The sequence below is a fragment of the Perognathus longimembris genome, chromosome 20 (genome assembly GCF_023159225.1).
Source record: "Perognathus longimembris pacificus isolate PPM17 chromosome 20, ASM2315922v1, whole genome shotgun sequence".
Lineage (NCBI taxonomy): Eukaryota > Metazoa > Chordata > Mammalia > Rodentia > Heteromyidae > Perognathus > Perognathus longimembris.
In genome coordinates, this window is record NC_063180.1 from 24,529,085 (window position 1) to 24,548,006 (window position 18,922).

Genomic DNA, 18,922 nt, shown 5'->3' on the forward strand with positions numbered 1-18,922 from the left:
AGCCATCCGGTATTCAAGCAAGACAAAAAACAAAGTTACAGCAATCAGGTGTTCAAGCAAGCAAGATTAGGACACAGGTACAAATCTGATTGGCTCAGGGCTCGAGGCATTCTAGGGGTGGTTAGAGTTAAGCATTCCCAGCGGTTAGAGTTCTTGACTGGCTGGGCCCTAATAAGCTTGTCCTGGGTTTCACAGGGCCTGCTTATCTCAGGTTCACGTGGTAAAGTGGGGTTCGCGTGGTAAAGTGGGGCCTGACTTCAAAGTCTGGCTCTTCAATACTGTTAGGGTTAGCAATCGTTTTAGAGATCAAAGATCATCACTGAGGCCTGGAGATGGAGCTCAGTGGTAGAGCACTTGCAAACAAAGTGCAAGGCCCCGGATTTTATCTCTAGCACTCGGCCCCCACCCCAAAATACAAACAAGATTCTCATGGATACAGGTTATAGTCCAGCAGGGAGTTGGCACAAGCTGCCAGTGGCTGCACCGCCACCTTGCGGCGGGTGGCATGGAGCTGTGTAGGAGCCCACGCCAGCACTCACACACCTGTGTCCATACCCAAGAGATGACCACTCATTTCTGTCACAAAGGTACACGGTGATCATATAACAGAACTCAGGTGCTTGCCCACTATGGCAGAAACCTGTTCAGCTATGTGAAAGGGCAGCACAGCCCAGGTGATTCGCACCTGTCTTGCCGAGGGAGAGGCCAGACCCAAGAAAAGAACTGAAATTCAGAAACAGGCAGAACAGCTGGGTGTGTGGGTGCACTCCTGCAGTCCCAGCTCTTGGGAGGCGGAGGCAGGAGAATTGAGGGTTCTAGAACAGCTGGGGCTGCACAGCAAGGCCCTGTCTTGAAAGGGGGGAGGGGACAACACGACAGATGATGGAGCTGGTGGTTATGCAGGGGAGGGACCCACTGTGGGCTGGAAACAGCCGCACAGCAAGGTCAAGCCAGTCCTGGAGAAGCTGACCCAGGACCAGGATGTGGATGTCAAGTACTTTGCCCAGGAGGCCCTGACTGGTGAGGCCCGCTGGGGGGCAGGGGTGGGAAGGTGGTAGCACCCGGCAGAGGCCCAGGAGGGCCAGGCCAGGCTTCTGAGTCCTGCCATTCCTGTTCCCCCAGTTCTGTCTCTTGCCTGATGCTAGAAGAGCCAGTGCTGGGTCCTCCCTGAGCTCCTCCCTTACAGAGCCAGTGGGTACCTAAATGTTCTCCCTTTGCGCGCTACAATCTCTGTACACACACACAGGTGACTCAACTGGTACTCATGTTACAATCCAACGGCAACTGGTATTTTTATCTTATATAATGGCAACTAAAATTTTCTATACTGTATAAAATAAGTGATTATATTATATATATTACACACATATATAAATAGAGGATAGAGTTGAAGAACAATAGTCCAACAAAATGCTCTGAAAGTGATCAAAATACTCTATGATTCAACATGATCACAGTACAACCAGATGGTTTCAAAGGCAAATCGTACAGTTTTGTAACTATCCATGTTCCTAGAATACTTTATCAAGACAAGAGCCTCAAGGCATCGCCTCAAATTAGAGGTGGTGCTATTCCAATTCCTCCTTAACGTCTGACATAATTACATGGATATTTTAAATGAAATGCCAAGAAATTGCTGTGAGCTTTAGCAGTTGAATCAGGTCTTGTGGTTGGGCAGAGGGAGAATTTGGGGGGCAGTGACACTGTATGACAGGGAGACAGGAGGGGTAAGACAGGAAATAGAGAAAGGGAGTGGTCCAAGTTGGTGGTGTAGAACCAGGGATGCTGAGGAAAAAATGATGAGAGCCAGAGATGAAGAGAAATTTCCTGAATATCCAAAATATTCAGAAGTAACGTACATCCTGAGATGCATTTTTTTTTTTTTTTTTTTTTTTTGCCAGGCCTGGGGCTTGGACTCAGAGCCTGAGCACTGTCCCTGGCTTCTTTTTGCTCAAGGCTAGCACTCTGCCACTTGAACCACAGCGCCACTTCTGGCCATTTTCTGTATATGTGGTGCTGGGGAATTGAACCCAGGGTTTCATATATAGGAGGCAAGCATTCTTGCCACTAGGCCATATCCCCAGCCCCTGGGATGCGGTAATAAAGCTCTGAGGCATGCTAAGCGTCCAGGGCCTCTTTGGTGGTGTCTGAGAGGAGTCTGTGCTTTCAGTGGGTTGAAGGGGGTGTTTGGGGGTGAAGAGCCTGTGCTTAAAGTACAAGTAAAACACAAAGGAAATGTTGGCCAGACACAGCGGTGAACCCTGTTTCAGAACTCAAGAGATTGAAGCAAAAGTATCATTAATTCCAAGCCAGGTGGAATTACACTGTGAGACTCTGGTTGACAAAAAAAAGTTTTTTCAAAAATATGAAATGTGTACTTAGTACATTAGTGAACTCAATTCTTTTAGATATTTAGTTCAGTAACAAAATCAGAAACAATAAAAACTCAGGGGCCTGGGAATGTGGCTTAGTGGTAGATTGCTTGCCTAGCATGCATGAAGACCTGGGTTCCATTCCTTAGTGCCACCTACACAGAAAAAGCCAGAAGTGGCGCTGTGACTCAAGTGGTAGAGAGCTAGCCTTGAGCTAAAGAAGCTTAGGGACAGTGCCCAGGCCCTGAGTTCAAGCCCCAGGACTGGCCAAAGACAAAAACAAAACAACAACCAGGTGGGAAAACTGTTCAGACAGTGTTGTTTGGTTGGTTGCTTCCTTGGTCTTCAAAGGCTCATCCAACTGCACAGTAAGGTCACAGAGCAATAACTGAGCATGCTCTTTCATCCTTCTCACCTCCTTAGAAATGGTTTTAAGTTCTATATTATAGCCTCCACCTTATGGTCAACACCATCATGACACCTCTCATTCTCCTTTGGTTCCCAAACCCTGGACGTCAGTGCCCTCCTGCGCATGTGGTTCAGAGCTTCTGTCTTCTCTCCTGGACCCGGGGTTTGAAATTGGGGTCTGGGTACTGTTCCTTAAGTTTCTTCACTCAAGGCTGGCTCTCTACCACTTAAATTTGACTTTTGTTTTTAATTTTATTTTTTAAATTTAATTTTATTGTCAAGGTGATGTGCAAAGGGGTTACATATGTAAGGAAGCGGGTACATTGGACAAACATGTTACCCCTTCCCCCATTTTTCTCCCATCTTCCCGCACCCTTTTTTATATTGTTAATTGGAGAGAAGAGTTCCAGACTTCCTGCCCTGGCTGGCTTTGAACCATGATCTGGGGGAAAAAAAGTTTGCTCATCTTGTATACATGAAGCCCTGGGTTTGATTCCTCAGCACCACAAATACAGAAAAAGCCAGAAGTGGCACTGTGGCAGCATGCTAGCCTTGAGCAAAAAGAAGCCAGGGACTGTGCTCAGACTCTGAGTTCAAGCCCCAGGACTGGCAAAACAAAACAAAACAATAAAGTCATTCATTCCTAGAAGAGAAAAGACAATGTATAAAATGTTTCCTAAACACTGTTGGAGAAAAGCTGTGGCTAGGCATGTCTTGGATTTAGATAGTGGGCAGGATAAGAGTATGAAGAGGAGTGTGGGGAGCTGGTGCTGAGAGGAGGTGCAGGGTGGCAGAGAGAGCTCGGGGCCCATCAAAGGCAAGGGACCGTGTGGAAGACACACACAGCCCGAGGATAGGAGACTACATGACAAATCAAGCTCTGCAAGGTGAAACAGACAGGGAGAACCCCAGTGGACCTGAACGCGTCAGGTCAAGTGCGGGCCAGGCAGGTGTGAGGCTAATAAGGACAGGGACAACACTCCATGGTAAAATGGAGGCTCTGTGTGCTGGGTGGAGTGACTTTGGCCTGGATTAGCGCATGGGGTGTGGAGGGAATCTGAGGGTGGAAGCTAGTGGGGAGTGGAGAGGCCTTGAGGAATGCCCTGAGATCTGGCTATGGGGGCAAAGTGGATGTAACACAAGGGAAAGAAGGGCAGAGAAGATGGGGCCTGTAGTTCAAGCCCTTTTGTGGAGGAGGCTGTGGAAACTTCATGATCAGAAGGGCCTCATTTCAGAGCTAACAGTCCTACTCAACATCAAGCTTATTTCCTGGTTAGCTCCTGGAGACAGGCCTGCTGTCTGCTTGTTTCCTTTTCTGTGCTGGTCCTGGGGCTTGAACGCAAGGCCTGGGTACTGTCCCTGAGCTTTTTTGCTTAAGGCTGGTGACTACCACTTGAGCATCAGCTCCATTTCCAGCTTTTTGCCACCCTGCAGTTCATTTCCTTAGAAGAATGGGGGTGGTAGAAATCCCTTGATTTGTAAGTCCCACCCCCAGCCAGCACATGTAGCCATGCCTCAGACTCCAGAGGCTGTTATAAAGTCATTTTATCACACATTAGAAATTAGAAGCATTGCAGGAAACTTCACATTATCCAAGCAAGTAACTTTCTCAAGGAGGTGCCTTCATGTTTTTAACTTTACATTGCAAGCAGTATTTAAAATACAACATACAGACATTGCCCCATTCGTAAGGAAATGGAAGGACTTGGAAAAAATTATTCTAAGTGAAGTGAGCCAGACCTAAAGAAACATGGACTCTATGGTCTCCCTCATAGGGAATAATTAGCACAGGTTTAGGCGAGTCACAGCAGAGGATCACAAGAGCCCAATAGCTATACCCTTATGATCACATAAGATGATGTTAAGTGAAATGAACTCCATGTTATGAAAACGACTGTTATATCACTGTTGTAATTACTTTCAACATGCCATGTGAAACCATAACATCTATTATTGATGATCCTCTTGTATCCCCTTCCTGTGGTTGTACCTGCACTATCTCTGTATCTTATCTGAGTACACTGGAAACTGTGTATACTGGTATTCGAAATGGAATACCAAAATCGAGAGACACAGGGTAAAAAGACAAACGACTACAAAAGCAATACTTGCAAAATTGTTTGGTGTAAATCAACTGAACAACTCATGGGGGGAAAAGGAAAGGGGGAGGGGAGAGGGGGAATGAGGGAGGAGGTAACAAACAGTACAAGAAATGTATCCAATGCCTAATGTATGAAAATGTATCCTCTCTGTACATCAGTTTGACAATAAAAATTAATAAAAAAAATACAACATACATTGCCAAGGAAAATGAAGAGTTGTGAAAATAAATTATGTGGAAGAAATCAACACAGATGACTAAGGGAAGAACTGTTAGGAAGAAGCCTTGATTTCTCTGGTCAATGCTGCCCAAGTAGGACCACTCTTTTCTTTCTTCCTTTCTAATTCTTCCTTTCCTTCTTTGTTGTTGTTCCTTCCTTGTTCCAGCTTGTTACTGGTTGGCTCTCTCTCTCTCTTTCTGCTTTTTTAGTATGTATCGGAGATGAGAGTCTCACAGCTTCCTGCCTAGGCTTTGAATTGCCATCCTTAGATCTTGCTTCCTGGGTAAATAGGAAGACAGGTGTGAACCACAAGCACCAGCTGTTATTTTCTTTCTAACTACTTTCTGTGCCTGAACAGAAAGGGATTAAAGAATGATTTGCTTTATTCCATAGGGAACTATCTAAAAGAGGAAGGAAAAAAAATAAGCAATCAAAATGGAATTAGAAAAACATGTTAGGGGCTGGAGATATGGCCTAGTGGCAAGAGTGCTTGCCTCCTATACATGAATCCCTGGGTTCAATTCCCCAGCACCACATATACAGAAAACGGCCAGAAGTGGTGCTGTGGCTCAAGTGGCAGAGTGCTAGCCTTGAGCAAAAAGAAGCCAGGGACAGTGCTCAGACCCTGAGTCCAAGGCCCAGGACTGGCAAAAAGAAAAACATGTTAAATGAGTTTAAGCAGTTTAAGTGCCACAACCACCATTTAATGAAATACAATCGATGGTGGTAGTTAACATGGTATAATAAGCACTATTTCAAAATCTAACATTTCAAACTTTTCATCACATTACTTTGTGGGCCATAAATATAGACTCAGGTTAGCACACAGGCACATAGATATAATAGAGTGCACAAAGGCACAGGTGTGTACATGTGTGCACGCTTCTACCTCTCATCAGATGACTTTTATCAAGGTGTGGAGATTACTGAATGGCCAATCAAACTTCACACAGAAATGCAAGCTTTGCATGTTCCTCAAGGGAGCCCCATTTTCCTCCTCCTCCTGCAGGTGAAGCACAGGCTGTAGGGAGTAGAGCATCCACTCATGAGCAGAAAAGGGCTGACAGCTGGGAAACAGCCCATATAGTGCAGCACAGGGCTGGGGTTGTAAGTCACAGCCATGCAGACCTGACAGATGCAGGACAAGGTGCAAAAGGAGACAAAGGCGCTCACCAGGAGGAGGATGCTCTTGGTAGCTCTGGACTCAGGAGAGGCTCTGCAGGAGACGCTGGTCCTCTGGATGTGTTGCATTCTCTGTGTGTGTACAGGATGAGGAGCATGGAGCCCATGCTCTGGCCCAGAGCATGAGCCCTAGACACAGAACATCAGGCACTGAGAGTAAGGCCATCTACAGTACATCTGTAGCTGGATCATGACGCACGGAGGAACAGTATTCATAGGCTTTTAACATCATCGTGTTGTCATGTGATTTGGGTCCAGTTACATACATTAGAAAAACAATATTCACCAGAAGGCTGATCCCCCAGCTGAGGTAGACCATGGAGACAATGTGCCTGTGCCTCTCCCCCTCAGCCCTGCCCATCTGGAGGCCCTGGGGCTGATGCTGACAGCCTGGAAGACACTCAGAGAGCAAGTGCTACCAATCACCACCCCACTGCCCACTCGGTAGACATAAGAAACCAGTTTGCACCCCAGATCACTGAAGAAATCTTTCCAGCCCCAAGCCAGCAGTTTAGGGAATGCTCCTACACAGAAGACTTTAGAAGTCTGTGCCTCTCATTCTGTTCTTCATGCCAGGAAAGGAATAGATAGTGGTAGAGAAGAGACAAATTACCCAGAATCCCAACCACAGTCTGGGATAAGAAGATCACCTTCACAGGCCCATAAGTGTCTCCCTTCCTTTGTGTTCCTTGTGTCTCATCCAGAGGATCTGGAGTGGGAAACTGAGGCATGCACAGTGCTAAGGGAGCTTATCGTTCTCCATCCATCATTAATCCCAGTGAAAGTAGTCTACTATCTTCCATGTTTCAGGAGAAATCCAGTTCTATTCATCCATCAAGAGGAAGATGGCATTTTCAGGAAAATGAGTGAACCTGGAGTAATGGTGGTCAGTGAAGGTAAGCCAGGCTTTGAGAGACAAAGGGTACTTGTGTTTCTCTCCTTTGTGGAATCACATCTAAAAATGTAAACAAGCCAGGTACTAGTGGCTCATGTTTTTAATCCTAGCTACTCAGGTGACTGAGATCTTCAATTCCCAGTTCAAAGTTAGTCTAGAGAAGCAAAGTCGGTGAGACTACGTAGTTAACCACTAGAAACCCAGAAGTGGAGCCATGGCTCACAATAGTAGAACACTAACCTCAAGACTAAAGAGTTCAAGCCCCATGATCGACTTTTCATTAACAAGGCTCAACCATAAAGGCACAACATCTGGAACAACTGGACTTGGTGACAACTCATTGATTCTGGACATCCTTGCACCCTTTGTGTATATCTCGTAAACTCTTCTTGGCTTGGAATGATTTTGCAGCTACGATAGGAAAAGTCCATGGTAAAGAAGGAGAACAGATGGATCCCCAGTCATGCACAGAGGCGAGCACGCTCAGCCAGGATGGTTTCAGCAAAGAAGTGTGTTCTCATGTCCACTGACTGAGGCTTGCGTTCAAACCTCTGCTGTGCACCTGACAGCACTTCCTGTCTTCTGCACTTGGTGACAGTGATTCTCACAAACATTTTACAAAAATGTCAAGGTCTTGGAGGTAGCGCAAGCTGCCCTCCAATTCACCATCCTCTGCTGGGATTACAGGAGGAACTCCCCCACTCATCAGCATGTTTGAACTCGTGGCGAATGGCTTTCTGTCATCCTCACATTTACAGTCTGTGGAGAATGAGTCGCTGGAGGCCACGAGTGGGCAGATCCCATCCAGCTGCCCTTGTTGACTGAGCTTCTGCCTGGCGTGAAGCTTGCGATGGCTTGTGAGGTTGGACCTTCGGCTGAATGCCTTGCCACACGTGTCACACACATATGGCTTCTCTCCGGTGTGCACAGCCTGGTGCGTAGCAAGGCTGGAGCGCACACTGAATGCCTTGCCACATGTGTCACACGTGTACGGCTTCTCCCCAGTGTGCGTCCGGTGGTGGTTGATGAGGTGTGAGTTCTGCGTGAATGCCTTCCCACACTGGGTGCAGCGGTGTGGCCTGATCCCAGTGTGCAAGGTCTGGTGTTCAGCAAGGCTCGAGCGCATGCTGAATGCCTTGCCACACGTGTCACACGGGTATGGCTTCTCCCCGGTATGCGTCCTACGGTGGCTGGCGAGGTGTGCGTTCCTCGCAAACGCCTTGCCGCACTCGGTGCACTGGTAGGGCTTTTGTCCTGCGTGGATGGCCCGGTGAGTGTTGAGGTGGGAGTGGGAATTAAAGGCTTTGCCACACTCGCCGCACACATAGGGCCTCTCCCCAGTGTGCGTCCTGCGATGGCGTGCAAGGTGCGAGTTCTGTGTGAATGCCTTCCCACACTCGGTGCAGCGGTGTGGCCTTGCCCCAGTGTGCACTGCCTGGTGTGTGGTGAGGCTTGAGCGCAGGCTGAATGCCTTGCCACACGTGTCACATGGGTATGGCCTTTCCCCTGTGTGTGTCCGGCGGTGGTTGGCGAGGTGAGAGTTCTGTGCGAATGCCTTGCCACACTCGGTGCACTGGTAAGGCTTGTATCCCACATGGATAGCCCGGTGTGTGTTGAGGTGGGAGTGGGAATTAAAGGCTTTGCCACACTCGCTGCAAGAGTACGGCCGCTCCCCAGTGTGTGTCCTGCGGTGCGCAGAGAGGCTGGAGGCCTGGCTGAACACCTTCCCGCACTGAGCGCACTGGTGTGATTTGAAGCCTGTGTGCACAGCCTGATGTGCGGCGAGGTTGGCACGCACGCTGAAAGCCTTGTCGCACAAGCCACATGGGAACGGCTTCTCACCCGTGTGCGTCCTGCGGTGCACAGCAAGGCCGGAGGTTTGGCTGAACGCCTTCCCACAATCGGCACAGCGGTGAAGCTTCTCCCCCGTGTGGATCCGCCGGTGCAGCACCAAGGAAGAGGAGTAGCCGAATGCCTTGCCACATTCCCAGCACTTGTAAGGCTTTTCCTGAACACGTGCTCTGGGTCTCTGTGAGACCCAGATTGGGGCATCCTCCCCTGAAGCAACAATGTGTGTGTTCCCACTAGAGGGGCTCCCCTGAGGGGGAGACATGGGGGGCTCGGTGAGGGCGGACTTCTCCATGTCATTCCTCACCCCTGGCCCTTCAGACAGATATGATGGGAGCCCACGCAGGCGCTCGTGGAGGTGTTGTCCCAGCCACATCCTTGTGGGCGGATTCCCCACGTGACTCCCACCCTCCTGCTTTTCCCTGCCACCGCCATCTTCTTCATGGACCACAAGCACCCCGTTAGCATTGCCCTCAGTGTCTCCCCACTCCCACTCAAAGTCAGGCGGATCTTTCTGGACTTCTTTGCAGGAAAATTTGTCAGTGATGCCATCCTCATGACTTTGGGATATTTCTCCTGCACTGCTGCCTGTGTAGGGTGGTAATTCTTTAAATACATATCCAGGAGAGGTATCTGCAAGATACAAAGTTTCCATTTGATTAATGGCAGACTGAAGTATTTCACCCTGAAAGAGAGAACACCACAGGCAAATATTACACACACACTGAGGAGCTGTGTGAACTCTGAGAACCATAAAATCCAACATTTAGGAACACAAAAGAAACAGGATTCTTCAATGCAAAGGTGATCATATGGAATCCAACTTAAGAGAAGGTAAGCCTCGTTTCAAAAAAATCTATGAGGAAAACACACATCCTGAGGAAATCTCACTGACAGGAAGACAGGATCCCCCCACATCCCTCCCAGCATAACCAACTGCCAAAAGCCAGATGGTTATAGCAAAACTGAAGAGAAAAAAAATGACTACAAGAAACTGAGTATGAACACATAAATGTCACGTATCACACAATGTGTTGTAATGCTTCAGAGCCCAAAGCATGTTTACAGAATGAAGTAACTAGCAATTTTGAATTGTAAAGCAGAGTCAGGGAAAGGACAAATAATTCAATACCACAACACCAGGAAAGAAGAAGAAACAAAAACCACCCCAAAGGAGTGCTATAAACTGCTTATATTCATTCATAGTAAACAGATTTTAACATTAACAAGGATTATCTAGCAGTTACATTGCACAATACATGCTGATTACATTTAGGTGCTAGTCAAGTTATAAAAAATAGTAACCCAGGGGCTGGGAATATGGATAGTGGCAAGTGCTTGCCTCGTATACACGAAGCCCTGGGTTCGATTCCCCAGCACCACATATATAGAAAATGGCCAGAAGTGGCGCTGTGGCTCAAGTGGCTGAGTGCTAGAGCTTTGAGAAGAAAAATAAAAGGAACCCATGACAAAATAAACAACTAATTTCCTTTTTTTAAAACAAAAAACAAAAAAAACAAAACAAAACAAAAAAACTTCTGTTGTAGAAAAAGGACAAATTATATGAAGTGGAATGTTTCTAAGCCCTGTGGAAATCTGATAAAGTCAACCAATTCTTTCTATAGGGAAGCATGTGCACTCTAAGAGATATCGTGTGGTTTCTGCCCACAATCTCAATTAAAGAGAGGGGGGATTGTGCCCACAACCTCAATGGAGGGGCTACCTCTAGGCTTCTGGCTGAAATCAACCCCCTGGGGATTAAAATCTCTCCAGGGAATATCAAAATCGAAGAGACAAAGGATAAAAAGACAAAGGACTCCAAAACAATACCTGCAAAACCATTTGGTGTAAACCAACGGAACAACTCATGAGGGGAGAGGGAAGGGGGGGGGGGGAGAATGAGAGAGGATGTAACAAACAGTACAAGAAAGATACCTAAGGCCTAACGTATGAAACTGTAACTTCTCTGTACATCACTTTGACAATAAAAAAAACAAAAAGGCAAAGAAGTGGAATGTTCAGACATGTAGCTTGAGGCATGATTCTGGAAGAAATGAAATCATTGTATAAGAGACAGCTGGGGCCGGGAACTGGAGGCTCAGGCCTGTAATCCTAGCTACTCAGGAGGCTGAGATCTGAGGATCACAGTTCAAAGCCAGCCAGGGAGGAAAGTCTGTGAGACTCTTATCTCCAATAAACTACTCAGAAGAGATGTTGGGGTACTGTACACCCACCATTAGCTGGGGAGTGAGCCTGGGAGTCTTTCAATGCATGAAGGAAATGTAGTGGACATACAGAATGGCATAAAACTCTGAAGGACAGAGTGACAAGTGGGGGAAATTCTAAAGTCCTTTAGGGCTCACAGCAGAGGAACTAATGTTTTCCTACAGAAGACTTCCATTTGTGGCCAGTTCCCCAGCTCCATCTCTGCACATCTGAGCTCTTACCTGCGCTCACGCCTTTGGTGCCTTCCCAACCATTCAACTCTCCTGGTGTTTCCACGTCAGTCTGTGCCACCCAGGGCTCTTCCCCATGCTCCAACAGGGGGATCACACTCACGCTGGGAGGGGAGATTCCTGTTTATAGAAAGAAAATGCACTGTGGCCTTTCTGGAATCCCAAGTCCCACACTTACATGAAAATGACACATCACACATGGATGCACAAAGATAGTTCACACATTCATCAGACTGCCTCCCTCTGAAAACTTCAGAGGACACTTTACTGTGCAGACAGCAATGCAAGAACTACGGAGTCAGAAGTACATTGAAATATCTATGTTCAAAGTCTGCCATGGGCTGAGTGTAGTGTCATATGTGTATAATCCCAGCACTCAGACATTCATGGGCAAGTTCAAGGACATGGAGGGCTACAAAGTGGGACGTCGTTTCAACAAAAAAAGAAAAGGAAGAGGAGGAGAAGGAAGGAAGGAAGGTAGGTTTGCTTACCACAGTGCTTGAAATGTAGCTCAGTGATAAGAGGACCTGCCTAGCATGTACAAATCCTAGAGAGGGAAAGAAAAGGAAAAGGAGAGGAGTGCAGAAAGGGGGAGATTAGAAGGGAAAGGAAAAAAAAGGAACAAAGGAGAACCAGAGAGAAGCCTGCTGTAGCTGATATGCACACGTCATACTTAAGCTGTGGGACACAGAGATGCACTGCACAGGAGGCAGGACAAATGGTGGGTATTAAAGTCTGGAGGCCACGTTAGCAGATTTCTGGTTCCGAGTCAATAGAGCTTGGAACTTGGGGCTCTCCAGTCACTCAGGAGAAAACAAAGCCAAGTGTAAAACTCCTGGCTTGTGCAGAGAGGTCGTCCTCACCCACGGAGACCAGGTTCCTGTAGTTCTCCAGCATGACTTCCCTGTACAGAGCCCGCTGAGCAGGGGACAGGCACCGCCACTCCTCCCCGGTGAACTCCACAGCCACGTCTCCGAATGTCAACTGTCCCAAAGAAAAACCAAAAGCATTTCACACAGACACATCCGTGGACTCAGAAAAAGTATTCGATGGAATTATAATCAGATGCCTCCAATGACAAAGCAATCAACATACCAGGGACAGAAGGAAACTTCAGGATATTAGATTGTAATGGTGTCTTTGATATGACACCAAAAGAAAAAAAAAAACCACATGGGATTGTACATCCAAGCATTCTTCTGAGAAAGTGAGGACATATGATACAGTGTGTTAAAATAAACCAGCAGGCACTTGTGGCTCACACCTATAACTCCAGGAGGCTGAGATCTGAGGATCCTGGCTCAAAGCCAACTGGAACAGGAAAGTCCATGAGATTCTTATCTCCAATTAAATTGACTACCAAAAAAGCCAGATATAGGGATGTGACTCAAGTGTTAGAGCACCAGCCTTGACCAAAAAAAGGTCAGGACAGCACCCAGGCCTTGAATTCAAGCACCAGAATGGAGGTGGGGAAAAAAGAATCAGCAGAGAGGCTTCAGCAAGGACATGGGAACACCTTGCCTGGGAGATGCCCTCCTATGCCCATGACCAGTGGAGGTGACAGAGCTGAGGGAAGGCGTGGGGCAGCGTGAGCAGATGTGGCAGGCAGAGGCCAGTGCAGTCAGAGCTCAGGCCCAGATTTGGACAGGAAGGAGACACAACATGCCTTTACCTGAGTCACAGCCGCCATCCTTGGCTCCTTTTCTTCCCTCTTCCTCCTCCCTGGGGCTTCCTCTTCAGATAATATCACTTTCCAGAAGTTAGTCCTGCCTGCTGAAAATATCTTATTTAATGCTGAGACCCAACATACCCTCCCTGTGGCCCAGCTCCAGCCCAGGGAAGACCTCACTGTGGGGAAGATGGTTTTCTGCTGCCCACTCACGTGGTGATGGGGAATGCCAGTCCTGGGGCTTGAATTCAAGACCTGGGTGCTGTGCTTGAGCTTGTTTACTCAAGGCTGGTGCTCTGCCACTTGAGCCATAGCTCCACTCTGGCTTTTTGGTGGCTAATTGGAGATAAGAGTCTTAGGGAGGGGTTGGAAGTGTGAAAGGCTTGAAGCACTGAAGTCAATGAGAGAAAAAGCATCAGGTACCAAGTTTGAATCCTGGCTTGGGACCCCCCAAAAAGTGCTGGACTTTCCTGCTCAGGCTGACTTCAAACCTTTATCCTCACATCTCAGCTTCCTGAGTGACTAGGGTTACAACCAGGGGCGCTGCTTCCTTTACTCTCTTTGTAACTCTTGATCCCGTTTCCCCACAGACCATATTGCTCTGCATAATTACAAATCATTCTCCTCTCCTCCCACTCAAAAGTCCTCCTCCAGGGCTGGGGATATAGCCTAGTGGCAAGAGTGCCTGCCTTGGATACACGAGGCCCTAGGATCGATTCCCCAGCACCACATATACAGAAAACGGCCAGAAGCGGCGCTGTGGCTCAAGTGGCAGAGTGCTAGCCTTGAGCGGGAAGAAGCCAGGGACAGTGCTCAGGCCCTGAGTCCAAGGCCCAGGACTGGCCAAAAAAACAAAACAACAACAAAAAAGTCCTCCTCCATTTCCCATGTGATGTCTTAGATCCTTCTGCAGATTGACATTCTGAATTTCTCTATTTGCTTTCCTCTTTGCTGTTTCCTTTGCGGCTTCTGCTCTTTTTTTTTTTTTTAAACAACTGATATATTAATATACCTATGTGTGGACATAAAAAATTTCAACCTCAGTGCTACAACATTGTTTTTCAACGATTAACATTAACAAGTATAGTCAAATAAAGCATTATTACAAAACTAGGTTCTCTTAACATTTTTTAGTGCTAACCTTTCTTAAGTTTATAAAAATGTTAAATTTTTAAAAAAAGTATTGATGTTCTCCTTAGAATAAAATGTTAATGTGGCCCCTGTATAAAATACAGGCAGCAGACTTGCTCCAGGTGGGGCTCTACACAGTCTTGAACTTCCCTAGGTTAACTTCTTAAGATACAGCATAGCCCTAAATGGGGTGGTAGAGGGCATGGAATAAAGTATTACCTATAAACGGAAGTTCTGGTTTCAAAAGCAAAATAAAATTAGATGGTTAAAGCAAAGGGAAGGGTGACGTGGCCCAAAAGAAATGTACTCAAAACAGCAACACATCTGTATATCACCTTAACAAATAACAATAAAATTGTATTTTTAAAAAATTAGGCTATTCAGTGACCAGCACTTTATTTTTGTTGTACTAGGACTTGAACTCAGGACCTCACACTTGCAGGCGATACCTCTACCACTTGAGCCATGCCACCAATCCTTCTGCTCTTAGATCTTCATCTTCTGCCTCTGCCTTCCACACACGAGACTGGAGGGGCGTGCCATCACATCCGGCTTGCTACATGTGGCCTCAGGCAGTGCTGTGGCCCCTGAAGTCTCGAGCAGCTCCCCTGTGCTCAGTGAACGTCACTACTGCTGCCCACACCACACGGGGGGGGGGGGGGTGCTCCCCATCCATCATTGGACATGCGCCCTCCGGACTCAGGATGGGAAATGCACTTGAAAACTCCCCTTGGTTGATGGGGATGTTACATCGTTTTAAGAATCATCTTGATTTTGAGCTTTCTTTCATTCATGAGAAATTTCTTTCTTAGTATGAGCAAAAATATGTAAGAAATATCTTGTGTGTGTATGGCAGTAATGGGGTTTGAACTCAGGGCTTTGGGGTCTTCTTTGACTTTTTCATGCAAGGCTGGGATTCTACCACTTAAGCTGCAGCTCCACTTTTGGCTTTTTTTGCTGGTTAATTGGAGATAAGGGTATCACAGATTTGGCTATCCAGGCTGGCTTGGAAACTTGATCCTCAGACCTCAGCCTCCTGAGTTGCTAAGAATACATGCATGAGCCCCTGGCACCCTGCTAAGATATGTAGATAGAGGTATAGATTTTTTTTTTTTTAAGAAATCATCAGTGGGCTGGGTAAATAGCCCAGTGGTAGAGAGCTTGCCTAGCATGTACAAGGCCCTAGGCTCCATCCTAAGCTCTGGGAGGAAAGCCATTAGCATGCCAGTGTGCAGTGATTCACTCCTGTGGTCCCAGCTACTGGGATACTGAGGCAGGAGGGCACCATTGGCCTGTGAGTTCAAGATCAGCTTGAGCAACATAGTGACACCCTCCTCCATAAAAAAAAAAAAAAAAAAATGGTGTCAGGCCTTTAGCTCAGTGGTAGAGCACTTACCTGGCATGTGTGAGGCTCTGGTTTCAGTCTCTAGCATCTCTGAAGGAAAAAGATGATCCCTTTTGGCTCCTCTTCAGTGGTATCTATCCAGTAACTTCTCAGAGTCAAATTACAGTTTCTGCCCAATGTAACTGCCATTCAAACTGCCATTCGAAAGGTTTTCTAAAGGGATGAAAGGAAAACCACTAAAAAGCACTGGTCACTGAGAAAGCCAGTCTAGGCAAGAGATAGGAAGAAACAAGCGGCTTCTGCTAGTGCCACCGATTCTTCTTTGCAAAGCCTTCACTCCATTCTCTATTTTGCCACCTGCTCCTGGGGATCTCCTCTTCCTTTTTCCAATTTTCTCTCATCTTTCTCTTGATGATCCTTTGCCCTCAGCTTTGCAGAGCCCCCATGTACAGGTCCAGTGCAACAAGGCAGGGCCTAGGTTTCCACCCACACCCCAGGCCAGCTTGGCCCAGCCCAGCCCAGCTGGGATAGGATGGGGCAGAGCAGGATTGGGGTGGGGGTGGGGGTGGGATGGAGTGGTTGGGCCTGGCTTAAGGATCACAGCAATCAGTTATCCGTGTCTAGCACTGCCCATCTGGAGCGGGGCCAGGAGCGGGGTCAGGGACCTAGCCACGCAGCAGAGTCAGGTGGGGGACCCAGTGGGGATCAGGGATGGGGCAGATTTCAGAGGTGCGATGAGGGAGGGTGCAGGGCCTGGTGGGGGCGGTGCTGGGGAAGGGGGAGGATCGCGGAAGGGGTGTGGCTGCGGTTCTGGGCCGGGGCCCTGGAGGCCTGGGTCCCGGTCCAGTGGAGCCGGAGCAGCGGGCAGTTCCCACTCCCCACCCTCGCTTCATGCAGAGGGACCCGGGATGGAGAGAGTCAGGCCGCGCGGCGGCCGGCGGAAGTCAGGGAGCACCGGCCGGGGAGACCCAGGCTCTCGGGCCGGAGAGGCCGCGCGGGGTATTCCAGGGACTCCCGGACACCGCCGTGGAGGCTCGGGACACCCCGAAACGCCGACTTACTCTGACACCGAGGGAGCCTCGGGGTTCTCACCACGACCTCCCCTTCACGCCATCGCTTCCGGGTCTGCGGGGACCTGCGCGCGCAGCACGGGAGAAAGGCGGGTGTGTGGGGCCCACGTCAGATGGGAGCGCGAGCGGCTGAGCGGGGAGTGACGAAGAGGCGGGGCGAGAGCGGATCCCTGGGGAAAGCCGCGGGTGAGCGGGGCCACAACGAATCCGGACTAAGGGACCAGTCATGGCCAGGGAAATGACGCGAGTGGGCGGGGCCATGAGGGGGCGTGGCGAGAGAAAGAAGCCGCTGGCCTAGGGAGGAAAGAGCGAGTGGGCGGGCAAGGGGCGGGGACAGAAAACGTGGAGCCAGTCCTGGGCAAGAAAGGATGCGAGTGGGCGGGGCCTTGCCTGGAGTGACAGTGGAAAAAGAGGTGGAGTCATGGGAGAGGGCCCCCGGCCTTAGGTAGCTGCCAGGGCGGGGCCAGGGTGCTGAAGTGGGACAAGATTGCTGAGGGGCGGGGCCATGTTGCCGCAGGCGGGGCCAGGGGTCCAGCCCTGCCTCTCCCATTTCTGGGTGTTTTTCTTTTTTTTTCTTTCTTTTTTTTTTTTTTAACTTTTATTGTCAAACTGATGTACAGAGAGGATACATTTTCATACATTAGGCATTGGATACATTTCTTGTACTGTTTGTTACCTCCTCCCTCATTCCCCCTTCCCCCTCCCCTTTTCCTTTTCCCCCCATGAGTTGTTCAGTTGATTTACACCAAACAGTTGCTATTGCTTTTGTAGTCGTTTGTCTTTTTATCCTGTGTCTCTCGATTTTGGTATTCCCTTTCAGTTTCCTATTTCTAATACCAGTATACATGGTTTCCAATGTACTCAGATAAGATTATAGAGATAGTGCAGGTACAACCACAGGAAGGGGATCATCAATAATAGATGCTATGGTTTCACATGGCATGTTGAAAGTAATTACAACAGTGATGTAACAGTCGTTTCCATAACATGGAGCTCAAAACCTGTGCTAATTATTCCCTATGAGGGAGACCATAGAGTCCATGTTTCTTTGGGTCTGGCTCACTTCACTTAGTATAATTTCTGGGTGTTTTTCTTGGTTTTCTTGGTTTTGGAGGCCTGACCCTCCCAGGGAGGAGACCCAGGCTCAGGAGCCTGGGAACTGAGATCTCATTGGGGAAAATGAGGTGAAAGTGGGAAGTGATTAGGCCTAGGCCACTTCCTACCCCTGAAATCAATTACAGCCATTAAATCCTAAGCTGGACTTGTCTGTGGAAAGGACCCACAAAATGCATACCAGCCTCGGACATTGTGCAGGTTCTTTTTTTAAATTTAATTTATTTATTAATTGAACACAAATTTTTTGACAAGGTGTTGTGCAAAAAGGGTACAGTTACATAGTAGGGCAGTGTGTACATTTCTTGTGATATCTTACGCCCTGTTTTTCTTTTCCTTCTCTAGGTCAGGTAGACATATATACAATATACAATGTATCAAGAACATATACAGTAGCCACGTGGCCAAGCCCAAGAAAATTCACCTAGGGCTTTAAATGTAATGTCGATATTAGACAGTATGTTGACAGTAGTCTTATATGAACATACATACATAGCTTTTGAGCTATTGTATTCCACTGAGAGGTCAATTTTTGACCTTTATATGTTGAGTAGTTGTTTGGTTTTAGTTACATACTGTTGGGTCGCTGCCCCAATCCTGTGGAAAATACCATTTGACAAGCAGTTTTTGGTTTCACAGACCTGGTCTCTACTGTCTCTCCATCTCCCTTTCTTAACAGTCATATATCAGGGAGATCATGCCCCTTTGTTTTCAGGTACTTGCGGACACCGTCAGAACCAAATAAACATCATTTTCATTTCTGTTTCTTATTCATTTCCAGGGGAGCGCTGACCCAACCCTAGAGATTGTCTTATGGACAAGGTGTTGGGGTGTGGAAGGCTAAGGCATGGAGCATTAAATCACCAACAGGTGCTATAAGAAATAACAATTTAAGAATAGATGTCAGCCGGGCTTTGGTGGCTCATACCTGTAACCCTAGCTACTCAAAAGGCTGAGATTTTTGGATTAGGATTGGAAGCCAGCCTGGGCAGGAAAGCTCTAGAGACTCCTATCTCCCAAGTAATCCTGGAAGTGGGGCTGTAGCTCAAGTGGTAGAGAGCTGGCCTTGAGCAAAAATGAGCTCAGGCCCAGAATTCAAGGCCCAGGACCAG

General features: G+C 47.8%; 1 protein-coding gene and 1 pseudogene across 2 annotated transcripts; both read right to left on the reverse strand.

The window, feature by feature from the left end:
• Window positions 1-18,922, reverse strand: part of LOC125339067 — a 69,674-nt pseudogene that overhangs the window by 12,221 nt on the left and 38,531 nt on the right.
• Window positions 197-16,851, reverse strand: LOC125339066 (zinc finger protein 766-like). 2 transcript variants are annotated; one of them, XM_048330159.1, is made up of 7 exons: window positions 16,689-16,850; window positions 13,155-13,252; window positions 12,346-12,466; window positions 11,474-11,602; window positions 9,643-9,659; window positions 8,364-8,368; window positions 197-206 (listed from the first exon to the last, which is right to left on the reverse strand). In XM_048330159.1, exons 2-7 carry the CDS (start codon window positions 13,170-13,172, stop codon window positions 203-205), a joined length of 294 nt encoding a protein of 97 aa, XP_048186116.1. In that variant the 5' UTR covers window positions 13,173-13,252; window positions 16,689-16,850; the 3' UTR covers window positions 197-202. The 2 variants fall into 2 exon arrangements, with proteins under 2 accessions (XP_048186116.1, XP_048186115.1); XM_048330158.1 differs by lacking the exons at window positions 197-206; window positions 8,364-8,368; window positions 9,643-9,659 and having other exon boundaries at window positions 11,219-11,602; window positions 16,689-16,851.